Here is an 18,747-nt window from a genome sequence, read left to right on the forward strand (position 1 = left end):
GAACTTTTATTTTGAATTCCTATTCTAAATTGCCAAGAACGTTAACACTTTAAACTGTTATAAAGTTGCTCTTAAAGTAATGACCTTTTCTTCCCAGATGAATCTATTGCCCCCTTTATGGCAAGCTTGGGAAATTGGTAATACTCTTCCCTTTTTCTGAAAGTAAGCATGCCATTCATTGAATCTTTTTTTTTACACAGCTGCACCCATGACAGTATTCCCAAACTCCTGTGCTCATTAATGATTTCTGTGAGTACTGCTGTATGTTATGAGCCAGAGAGGAGCTCTGCAAAATATTAACATGCAGGCAGTTCAAATACAATTGGATGGACCTAAACCAAGTATTTTTAGGATGCTACAAGATCCAGTACTAAATAACCTACAGTCTGAAAAATCCAGCACATGTATCCCAAAGAAACTATGGAACAGCTGCACCATTTAAAAGCAGTGTGCAAATCTAAAACACACTAAAACTACATCATCTAGAGGGTGGGATTATAGTCAAATGATAAATAGAACAGAGTCCACATTTTTACAGGTGTATTCCTGTTCAAAGGGTCACCAGAGTCCCATGAAAGTTAATGAGAGATTTCTGCTTCCATGAAAAGAAAACTGTTTTTTTTTCCCCCAGTTACGGTAATTCTTTCCCAACTTGCAGATTTGTAAAAGGGAAGAGTAGTAATATCTTTACACTTTTGAAGGAAAAGTAATATCTTCCTGCTAAATATAACCTGCAAAGCCATGTGCTATTTTCCAGCTAAGCAAATATGCAAAAACCACTCTAGTGTTTAATTTTAAAAAGTTACTGGAATGGGGAGATAACCAAAATTCTCATTCTTTCAGTGTTGCCTGTTATAAGTGGCATGCAGCCAGAGCTCTTTGACTTATCAACCACTTCAAGCTTTTACTCATTTTTCAGCTAAAAAAATAGAATTTCTAGGAGGAAAGTGTATTCACCTTAAGAAATGGGTCTTTTTTTTAAGAACTTCCATATCTATCACCCATCTTGCATTTTATAAATAAAAATATGTGCATAAAAAAACCCACACAACACTGCACTTCAAATCACTGTCTATCAAACCTAGCACGCTGTTACGCAAGTCAGAGTCTGACAAGAAACTATCTGGCATCATGCTGTTAATTTAACAGATTGATTTCCATGAACACTGGCCAGAAATGAGGATGGTCAGCTGGCAGCCCTATGAAACAAATACGTTAGTAGCAAGCATCTCCTTCCTTTCCCCCAGCTGCAGATGCCTGAAAAGGCTAAAAAATAATGGAAGGCCATAGGTCTTCCGCCTCCAGAAAACATTATTGGGTGAGGAAACCACAGAAGGATGTTTACAACATGGACTACCACAGAGATGAAAGCTGTATCTGTCTGCAGTAGGAGAAGCAGTGGCAGGAGAGCAGCAGATGCCTTTCAGGGATTTATTCAGCTTCTTAAGCTAGCATGATAATGAACGTCCACGCTTACGTAACAGTTTTCTCCCAAAGAGGAGAGGTTAATAATATTGTGATTGCATATGCTGCAATTCTAGTTAAAGAGTATCTTGGCTATATTATTTAAATAAATGCAATTTTAATCCAATGTTAAAGTCAGTTCTGTGCATCCTTAGAATGGCACTGATCACATCGCACTGTATCGTTGTCCAAAGTCACCACAACACAGTCTGAATGTAAAGTACATTGAAGAAAATCACATCTTTTACTTGAGAAAATCCTGATGTTTCACTAAAACTTTTGCTTACTACCACCAAACTATGAAATAAGTAATTTTTATATGCATTTTTGGCTACGTAAACTAAAGCTCACAATTAAGAGACTTTCCCAATAATAAACTAAGTTAGGACCCAAATTGAGAGCTGAATACAGAAGTCACTGCCTCTCATTAAGCTGCTCTAATCACATTACCCCATCAGAAAACATATCTGATCCAGAGCATAACTTCTGACTGATTTTATTACCTTGCTCCTTTTAGGTATTGGCACAGCTCAGTTCCACCATAATTCAACAAACTTCACAAATGTTAGTAACATGACCACAGAGCACCTCAGTAATGGAGACAAGCATCTACTTTATCCGTGGGGGAACTGAATCTTGAATTATCCAGGGACACAGAATCAGTTCTGTATTGAAGCTTGGACACTGTTTAATAACAATGCTTACCTTTCACTTTTCACTGATACAATCAACCTTCAGTTCAGAGCTACCTCACTATTTTGCTTTTGAGTCATTGCTAGCAACATCCTAGAACAAATAAAGGAGTATATTTGTCGGGAGCAGCAGAGACTCCAACTTTATGGGTTTGATTATATCCTATTTTACAGATGTAAGGTCAGTGACTAGGTATAATTTTTGAGGAAAAAGGGTCTCATTTCCCCGTTTCAGGGTATGGATCTAAAAAATGGGGATGATTTCAGTTCGCTCAGTTTTGGTGTACCTCTGAAATTTGAAGCATCCTCCCTCACTTGGGTACCTGCTCTTCCCCACAGTGACTGGCTGCCTCCAGTGCAATGACTGTAAGGCATCGCTCTCTTCAACCAGGAGTACAGATAACCAGAACAGACAAGTACTGGCCATTTGGAGGGTTTTCATCCAGCCTTCCATCCACTTGTGGAATGTGGATCTCAGCATTATTTAGCCTCAGAGGGCTAAATAATAACTCAGTCTTTCAAACGCTAGAGGGGTGTCTCAAGCACCAAGACGTGCATAATTTCAGGTTAAAGGCCTTCCTGGAAGGCAAAGCACTGTGCTGACGGGAATACACAAGTACGAAGCCCAGTCATACAACAGGCAAGAAACCATCAGGTCCCTGCGCTGGGAGCAGGGAAATGACGGTTCTGGTCCCAATTCCCAGTGACCACTTTTTTGTGTAATATAAATGCAATACAAATTACACAAATACTGCAGGGAACAGGGTCTGAAAGCCACGTTGTGATGAGCAGGCCCTACCCCTTCTTCAGCAAGGGCACAGACATTAAACTATTATGAATAAAGGTGCTGCCACCAGAGCCCTCACTTGGCCTCATTTTCGGGAGCTTCCAGGGAATGTATGGAGAGCCCAGGTGCCCACCTCCATTTCAGTGGGGCTCCCAGCAAGAAACAGACCTCCACTGCCTGAGAAGAGACATTTCAGCATCGCTGGGTGGCCACAGGTAAGCGCTAAAGAAACCTAAGTTCTCATAAATGTCTAAGCAGGTGCAGAGAGTTGGTGGTAGGAGCTGAAGGCTCAGGCAGGATTTAGGCAGACTGGATCACACCCCAGTTTCTCATAGATTAAGCTGCAGTGTGGCTGTGGGTGGCCTCATCCTTCCTTGGGGGAAGGGAACAGCCAAGTTCTCCATATTTCACACGGCATAAGGAACGTGCTCCTTGGGAGTGACCCTGCAGTATTAACCCACCACAGCCACGTTTGCCTTACAGTAACTCATTTGTGCTGCTGTATGCTTACATCTCACAATGGGAATTTGAGGCATGTGTGTGTGTGCATTGCATATTCTCATATTTAAATTCCCACAATGGTTGTCCTGGAATTAAAATAAGAAATATATATAAACATACGTGCCTACACACGTATATAAATAATTTTGTTTCAGATTAAATTTACATTATCACAACTTAATATTTTAGAACGATTTCAGTGAGTCAGTAATTCCAACAGTCTTTGACCCCCCCTCTTTTCAATGTATAAATAAAGTTCCTGAGATCGCCAGCTGCCCTACAGCTAAATAGTGCTCCTATCCTTGAAACAGACGTTTCTTGAGACTGAATTCATATAGTGAAACTAAATTAACATGTGTACAGAGAAATTGTAAAACAAATCCTTAAAGGTCACTAATAACCAAGCAAACTGAAAAAAAAAAAGCCTTTAACTGAGCTGAAAACTTACATAGCATTGCTTAGCTAAAGGAAGGACAGGGATAGGGAGTTAAAAGAAATTGTCATAACAAAGCTGTAATTATTTAGCCATGAGAGTTCTTTTTCTTTTTTTGTTCCATTTTACTGCTATTAAAATAATCAGCCATAGACTATGTACAGCATTCAAGCCACTGAGGTGTTCTAAGCCAGTACTGAGGGTTTTTTAAATAAAAATTTACATATTCAGAGTACATCTACTCAAATCAGGCATAGAATTTCCCTGCTTTAATTTTTCCTCCCTCATGACACAGCGTTAACTTGCTTTTCTTACTGTTTTGATCTACTTTTACAACAACTATCACCATCTTACACTTCCTTACAATTACCTCCTAACTTCATTAGACTAAGGTAATGAATTATGCAACAGAAGACCAGGCTGGAATCTGAAGAGCAGCTGTGTAATTTACACAGCTGCTACCTAAACAAAGCACAGAGGTATTCGAAACCATTGAATCCTAACTCATATGTGGTCTAGGCTGTGCACAATTGTAGTATCAGCCAATTAATTTGCACAACTTTGAAGACATCTCTCCTTACCTTTCATCTCCTTTTCTACAGTGTACTTCCATTTTCAGCAATCTCAGTTAAAAGGAAGATTATTACCAGCAGAGTAATTCCTGCCTTCCTTTCCAAATACACATACCTGAACATACACTACCAGTAAACCTTTTAACCTGTTCTTATGAGACAAAAGGAGTAATATAATCTGTATTCTGTTCTATAGGCATCAACATGGTTAACAATAGAAAACTCCAATTCATAGAATCATAGAATCATTTAGGTTGGAAAAGACCTTTAACTTCACTGAGTCCTAACACAGGCTTCATCATTAACCTAACACTGCCATGTCCACCACTAAACCATGTCCCTAAGCACCACATCTACACATCTTTCAAATACCTCCAGGGACGGGGACTCAACCACTTCCCTGGGCAGCCTCTTCCAATGCTTGACAACCCTTCCGGTGAAGAAAGTTTTCCTCATGTCCAATCTAAACCTCCCCTGGCACAACCTGAGGCCGTTTCCTCTCGTCCTATCCCTTGTTACGTGGGAGAAGAGACCGACACCCACCTCGCTACAACCCCCTTTCAGGTAGTTGTAGAGCGCGATGAGGTCTCCCCTCAGCCTCCTTTTCTCCAGGCTAAACAACCCCAGGGCCCTCAGCCGCTCCTCATAACACTTGTTCTCTAAACCCTTCACCAGCTTCGTTGCCCTTCTCTGGACACGCTCCAGCACCTCAACATCCTTCTTGTAGTGAGGGGCCCAAAACTGAACATAAAATTCAAGGTGCAGCCTCACCAGTTCTAATTCTACTTATTATCTGCTACCTGGGCATAAAACATATGCTCTAATCATATATTTCATACATCAGAGTCTAGGAAATTTTGAAAGAATTATTTTAACTGCAGAATTTACACTATTCTCACTATCAAGAACACATTGTTAACATTGTAATTTAAATTGCCTGCAAATAAAAATTGTACCAAGATTAGTAGACAATAGCAACTACTATGAGAGTATGAACATAATTCTTATCAGGAATATATGCATGAAGTGTTTAGCAGCACATTGTCATTCAGTATTTCTGTTGGAAATATTAATATCATTTACAGCACCTCTTAGAGGGCTTTTTTTTAATAGAAACACTATCATATGGGAAGAAAACCAAAGCATAGAACAACTGTACAAAATAAATTAATTAAAATGCATAGTCGCCCAGCAAGTTCTGCGCAGAAAGATGAATTTAACAATTAGACCACAAGAACACTCCACAAAATACTGCAGCCATTCTTAGCAGATACATCCTCAGGACTGTGGTTGTAAGTATAGCTTGTATAAAAATACTTGATTCGGCTACAGACTCACTAACTCAGCTATTGCCAGTGGTGAAACTATGAAGGCCTATCAGTAACATCTATACAAAAAGTCAACTGGTACTGCAGCAGAATTCTTACTACAATTACACTGCTTCTAACAGAGACACTGATGCCTTCAAAGTCAGCCCAGGTGCATATTCCCAAACTGTAGTCAGTGCCGTACAGACCAGTCTATGTCATCAATTACAAAAGAACGCCTTTTTTTCCAAAGAAAAATAATGGAAAAACTCAATAGTCTGCTGAATGGTTATTGATATATGTTCATCTAATCACATGAGTAAATTACCAGGACTCAATAATAATAGAGTTGCACATTCTGGGGTGTCCTGGTTCCAGCTGGGATAGAGTTAATTTTCCTCCTAGTAGCTGGCATAGTGCTGTGTTTTGGATTTAGCATAAGAATAATGTGATAAGACACCCACGTTTTAGTTGTTGCTGAGCAGTGCTTATACTAAGTCAAGGACTCTTCAGCTTCCCATGCTCTGCCAGCAAGGAGGTGCACAAGAAGCTGGGAGGGGGCACAGCCAGGACAGCTGACCCAAACTGGCCAAAAGGATACCATGTGATGTCATGCTCAGTATATAAGTTGGGGGGAGTTGGCCGGGGGGCAGTCGTCACTGCTCGGGGACTGACTGGGCATCGGTCGGCAGGTAGTGAGTGGTTGCATTACTTGTTTTTCCTGGGTTTTCTTCTTCTCTTTTTTTTGTTGTTTTCCTTTTCATTACAATTTATTATATTACTATTTTATTTTTTATTTCAATTATTAAGCTGCTCTTATCTCAACCCATGAGTTTTCTTACTTTTGCCCTTCCAATTCTCTCTGTCATCCCAACTGGGGGCGGGGAGGGTGAGCGAGCGGCTGTGTGGTGCTTGGTTGCCGACTGGGGTTAAACCATGACATGGGGTACAGCCAGGACAGAAAGAAATCTATGTTTTTGAGTGAGCTGTGGGATACAGCAAATGGTGACAGGGGACCAAGACTGCAATCAGCTGGCAGAGAATACTTCTAGAAATACGGTGTATGGCCACTGAACCCACATCGCAGTTGTATGAGAGGATGGGCATCTCCCGTTGCACCAATTTCTTCTATTACTTCCCCAAAGGTCTCCTATAGTAATCTGAGCCTCTCGGAGCTTGACCGTTACACAGGTCCATCAATAGTGTACCAATCCCACAGATGAGGCTTAACATGCTCAGTAGATATTCTTCAAGTACTGTAGTGCACCGTAACTGCAGCAGAGGGTCGGGATCAGGTGCTCTGTAGTGGGATGTTGGTGCCCAGGTCACAGGACCAAACCTGCCACTCACAAAGGCTGAGGGAGTAAGGAGCAATTTCCACAACCACTTGTGACTTATGAGTGACCCTGCCAGTGTTCCCTTTCCATTTTGGGGCACAGTCAACCGGGTTTAATGCTTTCAGCTAAGCCAAGCAGGTTGACTTTAAAGTAAGGTAGAAGCACTCATATAGTTCAGCTCTGTTATCACCTAGGAGACAGGTAGCTGCTGAAAGGCAGCACAGTGTGGCTTTCTGCTGCAACTGAACTAATTCCACTGGCTGGTGACACAGGTGTGTAGTTAATGTGAAAATTTCATGTGGAATGAACAAAGGGAAATTATTTAAAGTTTGGCAGAAACATGAAGCAGCGTGGGCTGGCCAAGCTTATGCTGCTCTGTCTAACGCAAATGTGACAATGACTTGTTTGTTAGCTGATTTGTTGTGCCAGAGTTAGAAGTGCAAGTGGATGTCCACCCTGACACAGCATGCTATTTACATAAAAATGAGCCTGTGCTCATCAAAGTGGTGTGTGTTTCACACATCAACTTTGAACAAGCCCCAGGGATCAATGGAAAACAGATTCCATGGACAAGACCATCCAGCATTTGTGCTGCAGAAATGGCAGGAGTCCTTGCCCATTCAAACTCCGAACTCCAAATCCGAGTGGGGCAGTTCTCAAAGCAGAGATACTCTATCCGTGGAGCTGCTGCCAATGACCTCCATTAATTTTATTTTCCCAAATATTTACTTCATTGGAAAAAAATTTGTGGAAAACTAAAATGAAATCTATCTACATACACACACATGCGCACTTTCCTAACTCCTTATAAGACTGACTCCTACCTCCTCTTCAGAGTACCTGAGAATCCTTTCTCCCTGGAGAATATTTCTTGGAAAGCACAACATAATTCATCTGCATTTGTCAAATTTGTCAAATTGTTTCTCTTTTTCATTTATACTCATGTAAAAACATTTGCACTCACCATGGGGAAACAAAAGATCATCTTCCCTCACACATTTCATTTCTGCAATATCACACTTCCCTGACATATGGGGTATAAAATAATATATTTCTGTGTGTATTTGCACATCTGTGTAGAAAAGAGATCATAAATAACACCATATAATCTCAACACAAATTCCATGCTAAAGGGAATTGCAAATTCACAAAAAGGTTTTTGCTGTTGAGAGGATCATGACAATTAAGTTCCTTTATCAGTATTACGCAATACTTATGGAGACTGTAAAGAAAGAATAAAGAATTAAACTAAAATTCTGAGAGGGAATTTGGAGGACAGACTACATTTGCCAAAATCAAAGTACGGTCCTCATATCCTGACAAACCACAGAGAGTTCAGGACTGAGCCCTGCAGGGAACTAGGTTACTTCCATAAAGACTTCCATTAACACTTCTGAGTAGACCTAAAAAGCTTTTAGATGTAAATCCCACCTACCTTTAAAATTAAATATTCATGTTAACATTTATCAAACCATTATAAATAGAGGAAGCCCAAGGATTTGGAAAGGATTAAAATCATCATTTGGGAGCTATTACTCTGTTTCCTCTTCCATAAAAGCACATGCATGACAGTAACAGAAGGAAGCTGAGCGCGGGGCATATTTCTTTTGAACTTTTATGATCTTGCTGCACTGTTTCGTTGTTCAAGTCAAGCATCATAAGAGAATAAAAGTAGTATTTTAAATGAAATATATTGTTAGTAGAAGTTGTCGTATAAGGTGTCAAACATCTAACGTCAAAATCTTGTACTGACACTGCTGTCCCCTCCCTTACACTCTTCCAGCCCACTTCCACTGAGCGTCTTTAGAAATACCGTTTCCTTCAAAGCCAAGTTAATAAGGCCTTAAATGAAATATCTGTGTTCAAAAAACCTAGCTTGGATCTGAAACAGATCCTGCTAAACTGACATAAAAGAAACTGAAAAACTGAATAAACAAATATTTGCAACATCATTTTTCTACTTATAGGTGTTTTGTTTTGTTTTTCCCAAAATAAGAAGACATCCACTGCAAACTCCGTTTTGGATGCATACAGTCCAGAGATTCATGTGCACCCCAAGTTCAGCATTTCCTATCAGCTGGAATTTGCCAGCTCCCCACAAACCCTGAGAGGTTCTGTGGAAGTTGAACTCTTCTCACCAATTGTACAGTGAATCTTAACAACCTGTTCCTTACTTTTTCTAAGCAAAGATTAAGTTAGGGTAAGGATCTAGAAAGGTATCATACCCTTCTTAAGTGTCTACCCTTGCAGAAAAGCAAGGTACTGTCTTGTAAATGTATCCATCGTGTTTCAGAGGATTTTTAGCAAATTCTCCTCAAAATTTTTGTATTATAAATACAAAAAGAATTCCAGCAACTAACTTCTGTGGACTTGGCTTGGCCCACAAGAGCCCACAGGAGTTTCCACAGTAAGGAACATGCCATATAAAAGCGAGGTGTTATCTACATACTACATGATTCCAAAAAATCCAATTTCAACTGTAACTAATAGGTGTTAAAGACATTAAACATACCAGCTTCTACATGAAACAGATCAATAACTGACCATATTCGCCTATTTTGCCAAATTAAACATATTTTTTCCGTCATCTATATTTACATATGTTCTGATGAGTTTTAGCTAACAAATGCAAATTTTGGGAATCCACATGTCTATCACATGTCATATCATACTTGTATTAAATCCGTAAGTCATATCATACTTCTATTACAAGTATATGCAATGTGCCAAAAATGCCTCCAAAATAAAGAAGCTATGCACAGGAGATTACACAAGAATAGCCTGCTATTCAAGAATCCTACATCATCCTGAGTCTATACCATCCTGTTTTCTGCTTGGAGTATTTTCTCTACAGCTTTATCACTCATGCAACCAGAAAGAACAGTAATAATTCATATAAGCAATAATATCGTTTCCTGCACTCTCGGTTAAAAGGAGGACTATCTTGAGGCAAAATACACTCTTGAATTATATATGGGCAGAAACATAAGCACTGCAGTACAGTGCAAATTCTGAATCGCCTGAACGACTTTTTTTTGTTTACATTGGAAATATTTTAAACAGACAGGCTTTTAGAGGAGATTAAGGATGGAATTTACAGAGAAGTTTAAGGGAAGACAGTGCCTAAAACCTTTGAGTTTTAATGGGGGAGTCATGCCTCTTAGTTACAGAACTATTTTAAAAAAATTCTATTCTGTAAGGCAAAACTGACACAGAAGATTCACATAGCTATCTAACCTCAATAAACCACAATTTAAAGGACAATTTTCTGAACACTAACATTTCACTGACTTCAGGCTTAATCTTATTATTTTTTTATTTCAAAAATTCAGAAGATATTTACATTCCAGACATCCTGCCAGCAACAAGTGAAATACATCCTGTTACACGTTTTCCATCAACATAGCATAAGATCAGGGCAATCACTTGAAATCCTTTGATTTCACTGCCAAACGAAATACTATGAAGATTAAGCATCACTACAAGCAAACAGAGGATGTCAATAGAGAATTTAAAACTATTTGACACCCAGTATTAGGACATGTATAATAAAATTCAATATAAGTCACTTAACTATTCTCCTACTTTGTCATGCTGCTTATTTGAAAGCCAGTGGGCTTTCTGAAAGAACAGCCTTTTCATAATTATTAAAATGTGATTCCTATAAAAAGTGTTAGCTAACAAGTTGGATTTTTAAAATAATTGTGTGGAATTTCTCTTCCCCATATTTATATTCATTCTTTGAAAGATATAGTACTGAAAGCCAGAGATTAACTTCATTTTGACAAACAGAATACACTGAAATAATTGAAGAAAATACAGAAAAAAAGTTTTAACTCTAAAATAAATTTAAATTTAAAGTTAGATTTTTTTAAGATTTTCATTCTCCAGTTACAAGACAGCACCTAAACAACAGTTACATGTGAACAACACTTCCCTACAGTTTTAGAGTTACATCTTTAAAAAATTTAGTCATAGTTCTTTCTACAGTCAATATGAGTGATAATGTATGACAAGTTACAAGGAGCAAGCTGAAAAACAGATCTTGTGTTTTCAACTGCTGAGCAGTATATGAAGTGTGAAAAAATTCAATAAACAGAAAAGACAAAATGTAGTATCTTCAGAATTCTTTATCTCCTAAGTAAGAATCACTGTAAATAAGAATACCTCTTCTCCCCAGAAAAACAGATTCCTAGAACTGAACAGTAAATTCCTTATGACAGGGACCAGAGTACAAAAGGACTGACTTAGGTTCTTGCCAAAAGAAATAGAAAGATAAAAAAATGCAGCAATACCTATAGAAAAGATCGAATATTTGGGCTCTACAAATTGGAAAGTGAATGAAGTGCACATTTGTAAAGGTAACATGGGAGGTGCTATCACATTTCTAAGAGAATGCTAGCTGACTCTCGTTGTGGAAAGGCAACATTAAAATACAAGGAGGTTACTTGTATACAACATCAAAGATGCCAATTATTTTAATTATATTGTTTATACAACAAAGCAAGAGCATATGTAAATGTGTGATTTAGTCTATTACTATACATATCCTCTACACTAAATGTTACTGCTGGAAAATTAAATTGTTTGTCTTAGCTCCCTATGGTCCTTTTTCCCAGAACTACAATCAACTCTTTTTTCTGTACATCTCAAAAGACCTAGCTTCACTGATGCAAAAGCCAAAACACCCAAATCCTACATTCAAAATTCCATCCAACTAGGTAAGAAAGCTCATCTTAAGGCTTGTCAAAAGGTTTTTATTATCAGTGTTAGGAGTAAGAATCTGATCTTTCCATCAAATAAATGCAGTGCAGATGTGCCAATAAAACTAGAATAAATACTTAGTTGGTCGGAAATCTTCAAGTTGACAAGGCAACTTTGCTATATAGCACCATCAGAATTTGTTGGAAAAACTAGCTAGTATAAGGACTGAATGCTTGTTGATGTGCTTCTTCAGATGTGTATACATTTTGATAGCCAAAACAATAACGTTCTAAAATGTTTTTCATATTAAATTGATGTCATAAGCTTTCTTAGTGCAGAAAAATAAAGAAATTAGTCATCAACTGTACATGTAAGCAATCATGGCATACAATACTTATAAAGAATCTATATGGCCAAAAAAAGTATTAAAATTCACCCTGATCTGCTTAGGTTTATCAAATTACATTGCATAGCTCCAAAGATAGCTTCTCATCAGTTAAGTTCCACGTATGTACAGTATATTTGATATCAAACTTAGCTGGAGGGTATACTGAAATATTACACTAATTTGTGCAGAGGACCTGACATGATGAACAATGGCCTAAAGCTAGAAGTGGAACCCCATGGGGAATGACAAAACACACTTTTAACAAACAACTGCTGTATTAATAATGGTGACCTAGGGTATTTTTTTGTCAGTTAAATTGCTTGCAAGGGCACATGCAATTAATACCATATATTAACTTTCACTACTCTTAAGAAACCTTATACTTTGGAAAAAGAATAGTTGCTTTCTATACTGACAGTCTGCTCTTTTCTCTTACCAAGCCTTACCTTAGAAAAGGTAATTTTATTTTAACAGTTCACCAATCCTAAATAAAATCACCAGGAACTAACATGCATCTGTTCACACAAAGAGCAATTTGCATGGTATTAGTTTTCTTGCCTATCATATCTGAAAGATTTGTTTCATCTTAACCTTCCAAGTTCAAAAATCTGTATTTAAATTAAGCTAAACACCCTAGGCACACTATGGGAATTTTACGTGCTTTTGTTCTCGAAAACCATGTTCTACACATTCCAGTAGGTTTGGAAAGTAGTAAGTTTTCCAGCTTCCAGGAAGTAACCTTGATCTTAAACCCACAAGGGCACAGCAGTTCCAACTCCCTGCATCCCTTCAACCCAAACCTTCTACTACACTAAAACCAACTGTTCATTAATAGAGCATGGGTAAGCAGAAAACACCCTAACATATCTCCCAAGCCACAGCTATTTAGCCTAACTTGATATCTCCAGTGATACTCAGAGGATCGGGGCTTAACTTAAGAACTTAAGAACTATGCGGTTTCAGAAGAGAAAAGGAAAATTTAGATGTTAGAATAAATACTGATTTATAAAAACACATTTTTCTACACATTTCTTCTCTACACATGCTGATGTGCCATGGCACCTCTATCTCCAATTGACACAGAACATAGTTATACATACCACAGTTTGGTGGTTAACTTGAATCACTTCATCCCCAGCATGGATTTTCTTGCACCGATCTGCAGGTGACTGAATTTAAAATAAAAGAGATGATAAAGAATACAGTTCTTACTGGTCATCATCTCTCTTTCAGCAGTATGATTGCTAAGTTGTGTAAATCAGGTTAGATTGATAATGACATTCTACTGTGGAATAAAGAATTAAAGAAATATTTAGTAAATCAATTCATTGTTGTTGGAGAAAAATAATCTGTACTATTGTACACAATACAATCAAATGTTAAGAAAAGTATGAATATTTTTTTATTAATGGATAACCGAGTCCTAAGGATTTTTTTTAAATTTCATTCTGTCAAGAGTGCTTTAATCTGCCTGACATCTCTTAAGGCTTGAAAGCCAAACTTTGGCTTAATTTTGAACCTATCAAGACTAATTGGCAATTCGTCATGAACAAATTCTACAACATCACCTTTTTATTCTACAATGTTTCAATATGTTGCAGAGAACTTCAGTAAAGTACTGTTCCTCAAAGAGTATACAAGGAGAGAGGATTAGGTTAGGTACCAGCTAGGAAGATCATATAAGTTACATGGTAACTTAGTTTCTGGGTCATTATTAGGGTGAAAGAAATGCAACCAGCATCAAAATCCTACAAAGATCACACTTTCAAAAAGCAAAGTAGCTTTCTTCTTTGCTTTTGCCTCAAAAAACCACCCCAACAAAAAAAAAAATCCAAACTAAAAACCCCACAGCAAAAAAACCCAACCCTCCCCCATAAAGCAACATCCCCCCAATACTTTCCCTTCTTCTGCCTTCTGTATTTACAGTAGAACAACCATTTTCTGAGGGGAATACCCCTATCTTTAGAGGAAAATAAGTTCCTTCAGCTTTTCATAGAGTGACAACACTTTGATTTTTCTCTCAATACCGTGGCTGCCAGCCTATGAAGGCACTTAATCAAGTTAAAGGTAGAAGGTGAGACCGACAGTTTGAAAAAAACCGAGTTGCTCAGGAGCAGGTTTCCGAAAAGCTACTATGAATTTTACAGAAAGGAATGAAATTAAATTCATTCTCAGGTGAGGTAACAGGTTGTCTAGAGAATATGCTCCAGGCCTTAAATGTGGACTGTTTATAATAACCTATGTACCACATTCCCATTCAAAATATATGTCCCATAGCTATGCCATGACTTTCTAGTACAATTCCACATAATTCATTACCTAAGTTAAGGACAGTATTTAAATGGAAGATATCCAAGAGCAACATGAGGCTGAAAGAAGGGTCAATCATGACTCAGTCCTAGGAGACATTGCTCAGAACATCCTAAATCAAGCTGGGCTGGTAAAAGTGTAATTTTACTTACATGAAGAACAGTAGCCTTGACTTTTTGGCACTATTTCAGCATTAAAGATGTTGGCTGAGTGACTTTGGGAAAAATTTTAACACTGGTGATTATGTTCTAACGATCTATCTTCTGCCTGCCATTTCACTACTCACACTTACTCATTCATACCTCTAACAATCTTATAATCCTCCTATGTAATGCTGCTATTTTAGCTTAGATGTAGTTACACCTAAGACTTTCAAAATGTCAATGCAAGTGAATCTTGTGTCATCACCCTTGAACTCTACAGGACTGTATTACGATACAAACTTTCTCCTGTATTGACTTCAGCACTTGCAGCTTAAATCTTGACAAAACAGGTATTTTGTGTAGCAGTTTGCCAAGCCAGTAAATATGGTCTGAGAATCTTCAAACTGGAAAAGTCTACTTTAAAAAAACTTATTGCAATTATGCCTCAAACATACTGCAAAGTGAGGTAAAAATCATTTATACAGGAGTCTCAAGGCTGTGGTCCCATGAAGAGGTTGCAACTCTTGTTCCTTACCGCTTTTTCCTCCCAAGTAAAGAATACAGACCTTGCTGTAAAGAAATAGTATCTTTCATCATCACTATTTAAGGAAAACAGAGGAGAATTGATAAACTCCTCCTTTTTTTAGATGTATATGCTGATCATTAAGCAAAACATCCATTCAAGAGGTCCTACTAGGAGGAACAAAGTGTGTCACATCACAGCTATATCTTCATTAGCTGGTAATCCGGTCCAACAGGGAGTTGAACAACAGATGGAAGTACCTGTCACTGAGGCTCACACATCGATACCATACAAGGTATTCAGAATCTGCTTAGGATTCATTCTTCAGAATAGATTTAGTTTTGTCCTTTAGGTTAAATGTTGTCTTTGTCCCATTCCCCCAGTATACCCACACTGTCTGAAAGACCAGTTTAGACCCCCTGGAGCACATTTGTTGCATGCCCAGAGTGGAGATTTTCGTGTTATTTCTTCTGAAAGGCCTCTCTTCCCTGAGATCTAAGAGCAACCTGCGAACTCAACCAGTGCACAGGAAGTGGGGATACTGGGAGCACCCCCTTCACAGTTACATTCCTGTTGGAGATGCACCACATGCTACTACTGTAGAAAATACTATTTTCTATTGGAAAACCAAATTACAAAATGGCCTTATTTGAAGAATACATTTGTTTTGTGAATTAAAAGAATCTCTCCAACATGGTCTAAAAGGACTACTCAACAAGAAAGCTGTAATCTCTTGCTGGACCAATACACCCTTTAGATTTGTTACTTCCAAACAAAAGAGAGAAGACGTGAACCAGAAAGCTCAGCTTGCTCTAATGCTACAGGACCACCAGAGAGAAGCTCTTATGGGGCAGTGACCTGTGAGGAACCCGTTTCTCTCACAGTTCAAGTTTCAGAGCTCAGCTGCTTTGAACTGCAGGGCTGATGTGTTCGGAGAGATGACTCCTAATGCTGAACAGCAAGACCCAAACTCTAATGGGCTTTGTAGCTGGACATCAAACACCACGAATGGCAAACAGAAAAAACAGAACTGTGGTTACAAAAACTACTACGTTACACTAATGCGGCTAGCACTGCCATGCTACTGTGTTTATTAAAAAGACAACTGCTTCTCTGTGATCTTTCAGGAAAGTGTCAGACAAGAAGTTGTGCCAATATCTCACTTGGAAGAGCAGAATTGGAAAGAAGGCGGACACAAAATTTTGTTCAAAGGGAAGAGAATTTGGATTCTTACTGTTTCCTAGAAGTTAAATTGTATCACAAATAGTAAACATGTCAACATCAACAGATCAGATCACACCTGCACCATCATGACCTTGCTCTGGCCATGCTGCTTAGATGTTTCTCCTCCCATCTATCAGAATCATACCTTTGTTTGTTTGTTTGTTAAAGCAAGCAGCTAGCAACTGTGTGTTTAAAAGCAGGAGACACCTTACTTCCTCTAAGGTGTTACTCATTTTCACAAACGCTCTAACACACAACAGGTTTTTCCCTAGATAGCAGACTGCAGTTCCTCGGTCTGCTGTGAGCACCTCCAGGGTGCTACAGTGAGTGAAAGAGTCAGTAACGAAAGCAGAAAAGTCATCACGACTGAAGCTTCCTGATGTGGCTTTAAATTATATCCATGAATCACAAAAGATAAGAGTTTTGAGGGAATGCATTAAGATTTTATTTTTATCTTTGCCTCTGGGAAATTAAATCCCATATTACTAAGTCATGGAGAGAAACGGTTCCCTTTTTTAATCTGAGAGAAGTTCAACTGTAAAAACCATCCTCTTTCTTTCATATGTTTTCTAGATTAAGCTCAACTACAGCTCTGTTGTTTTCGGTTGGTTTTGCTAATTTCACAGATGATATCTGTAGCTGTAGGTCTGACTCCCTAGAATTTTGATTTCAAGGTTGAAATTCCTTATGTTTTCCTTATTCTGAGACAGGTGGCCTTCACAGAAGTTCTACAACAGATATTATCTATTGGGTATAACTCATGGATATCTCGCCCGCAGCAGAAGAAAAAAGAAAGAAGAAAGTCTATCAGATTGCAGTTCCTATGAAGGGATGAAAATAATATTCCTATTTTATTGAGATGTTAACAGAACCTCACTGCAGATTGAAGGCAGCAGCTGTAAATACCATGTAGGTAGTTTGCACTTTCCACAGTATGACACAGTAGCAGGGTAAAACAAACATTTCTGACAGCTTCATTTTAAGAAAATGCCATCAAAATCTTTGAAAGGAATTGCCTAAACCATTATGGAACAGTTCAGTGTTATTTAGTGGCTTGTTCCATGTTCATTGAAGATTATGGATAGAAGCCTTTCCCCCCAAAATGATAATTTTGCTCACTTCCTAACAGACAGCCAGTTCTCTAAATATGGTGTACAGGGAAAGGAGGTTGTATTTCAAAGGCAGTTGAAAAGTAGTCTATTACGTTTTGCTTGCTGTTTAATACCTTCAGTGAGAATTAGTACACTGGTAATAAGTGTTCCTTTCTGTAAGCATTACTCAGAAGTTCATGCAGAAATATATGGTTATTTGTCAATGTGAAAGGATGTCCTCATTTCCATGCATTTATTTATTACAAAATAAAGCTTGAGAGATGGAAAATATAAAAGCTGTTTGTCTAATACTGCAGCAAACTCCAGCATATCAGCCTATACATAATAAAGACATTTATCTTTTATTCACAGAGCAAGGTAACTCCAAGACAGCTACTTCCTATCTTCTGTAGCATTTTAGGTGTCTTGCAAGAACAAATCAAAACTGATTCCCCTGGCCCTCAACTGGGAACAACTCTTTCCATTCTGAGGTAAACAAGCACAAGCGTTTCTGCTGTCCAACATGCCATAGGTCCTCAACAGCCAACTAGCACACTTTTGCAAGCAAAATGTAGTCTATAGCAAAGGGAAAGCATAAACCACAGGTAAGGTCAAAAAGGCTTCCAGGCCTGAACATACAGTATTAACAATACTTACATTTTCTGTTGTTCCAGTAATTACATGGAGACCATCATATGTTGATTTAATGTACATACCCTAAGAAAAAGACATCATGGGAAAGAATTTTTAAAGTGTTTCACAAACCATCACCATCCAAACATAATTTGCATACGTCTAAAAGAAAAGCCTTTTTTTTTTTTCTTTCTTTTCTTTTTTCTTTAAGATTTGTGTACTTTTAATATATGCCATGAGGAATTTGTCTCTGGATAGGAAAGTGCTTTCTGATACACTTCGAGAACAACAGCCCAAATGATTCTGGCCCTAATTAGCAATAGCAAACTAAAATTTTTACCACAGTCATCTCCATAAATACTCCCCAGTTTTTTTCATATACTCCTTCATCTACAAATATAACAACACCTGATTACAAAAAAAACAGAATTACAAATTGCCTTAGGATGATCAATACTTCCATTTTGCTTTGGAAGCTACAGAAGACTTTAAAAGATCCGGAGTCTCTGGTAGGCAATGCTGCAAACATAACTTTCACACTGATAACCAATGCTCTGAAGTGCGCCTGCAAAATGGCTCTAAGACTTTCCAATAGCCTCACTCATCTCAGTGAACAGGTCAGCTATAAAACTCAACGA

The 18,747-nt window shown here is 38.1% G+C and overlaps 1 protein-coding gene across 7 annotated transcripts in view; it reads right to left on the reverse strand.

Annotated features, from left to right (window-relative positions):
* The window catches only part of CNKSR2 (connector enhancer of kinase suppressor of Ras 2), a 235,770-nt gene that overhangs the window by 110,248 nt on the left and 106,775 nt on the right, over positions 1–18,747 (reverse strand). For 5 of the 7 annotated variants that reach the window (XM_076356473.1, XM_076356460.1, XM_076356455.1 and 2 more), the window contains exons 7-8: positions 18,134–18,193; positions 13,286–13,354 (exon numbers count right to left, since the gene is read on the reverse strand). The exons of 1 other annotated variant lie outside the window; for it this stretch is intronic. In XM_076356473.1, the coding sequence (XP_076212588.1) occupies positions 13,286–13,354; positions 18,134–18,193 (129 nt within the window). The remainder of the gene's footprint in view (positions 1–13,285; positions 13,355–18,133; positions 18,194–18,747) is intronic. One more of the 7 variants, XM_076356466.1, reaches the window with a different exon arrangement.

Source organism: Aptenodytes patagonicus, chromosome 1, assembly GCF_965638725.1.
Source record: "Aptenodytes patagonicus chromosome 1, bAptPat1.pri.cur, whole genome shotgun sequence".
Lineage (NCBI taxonomy): Eukaryota > Metazoa > Chordata > Aves > Sphenisciformes > Spheniscidae > Aptenodytes > Aptenodytes patagonicus.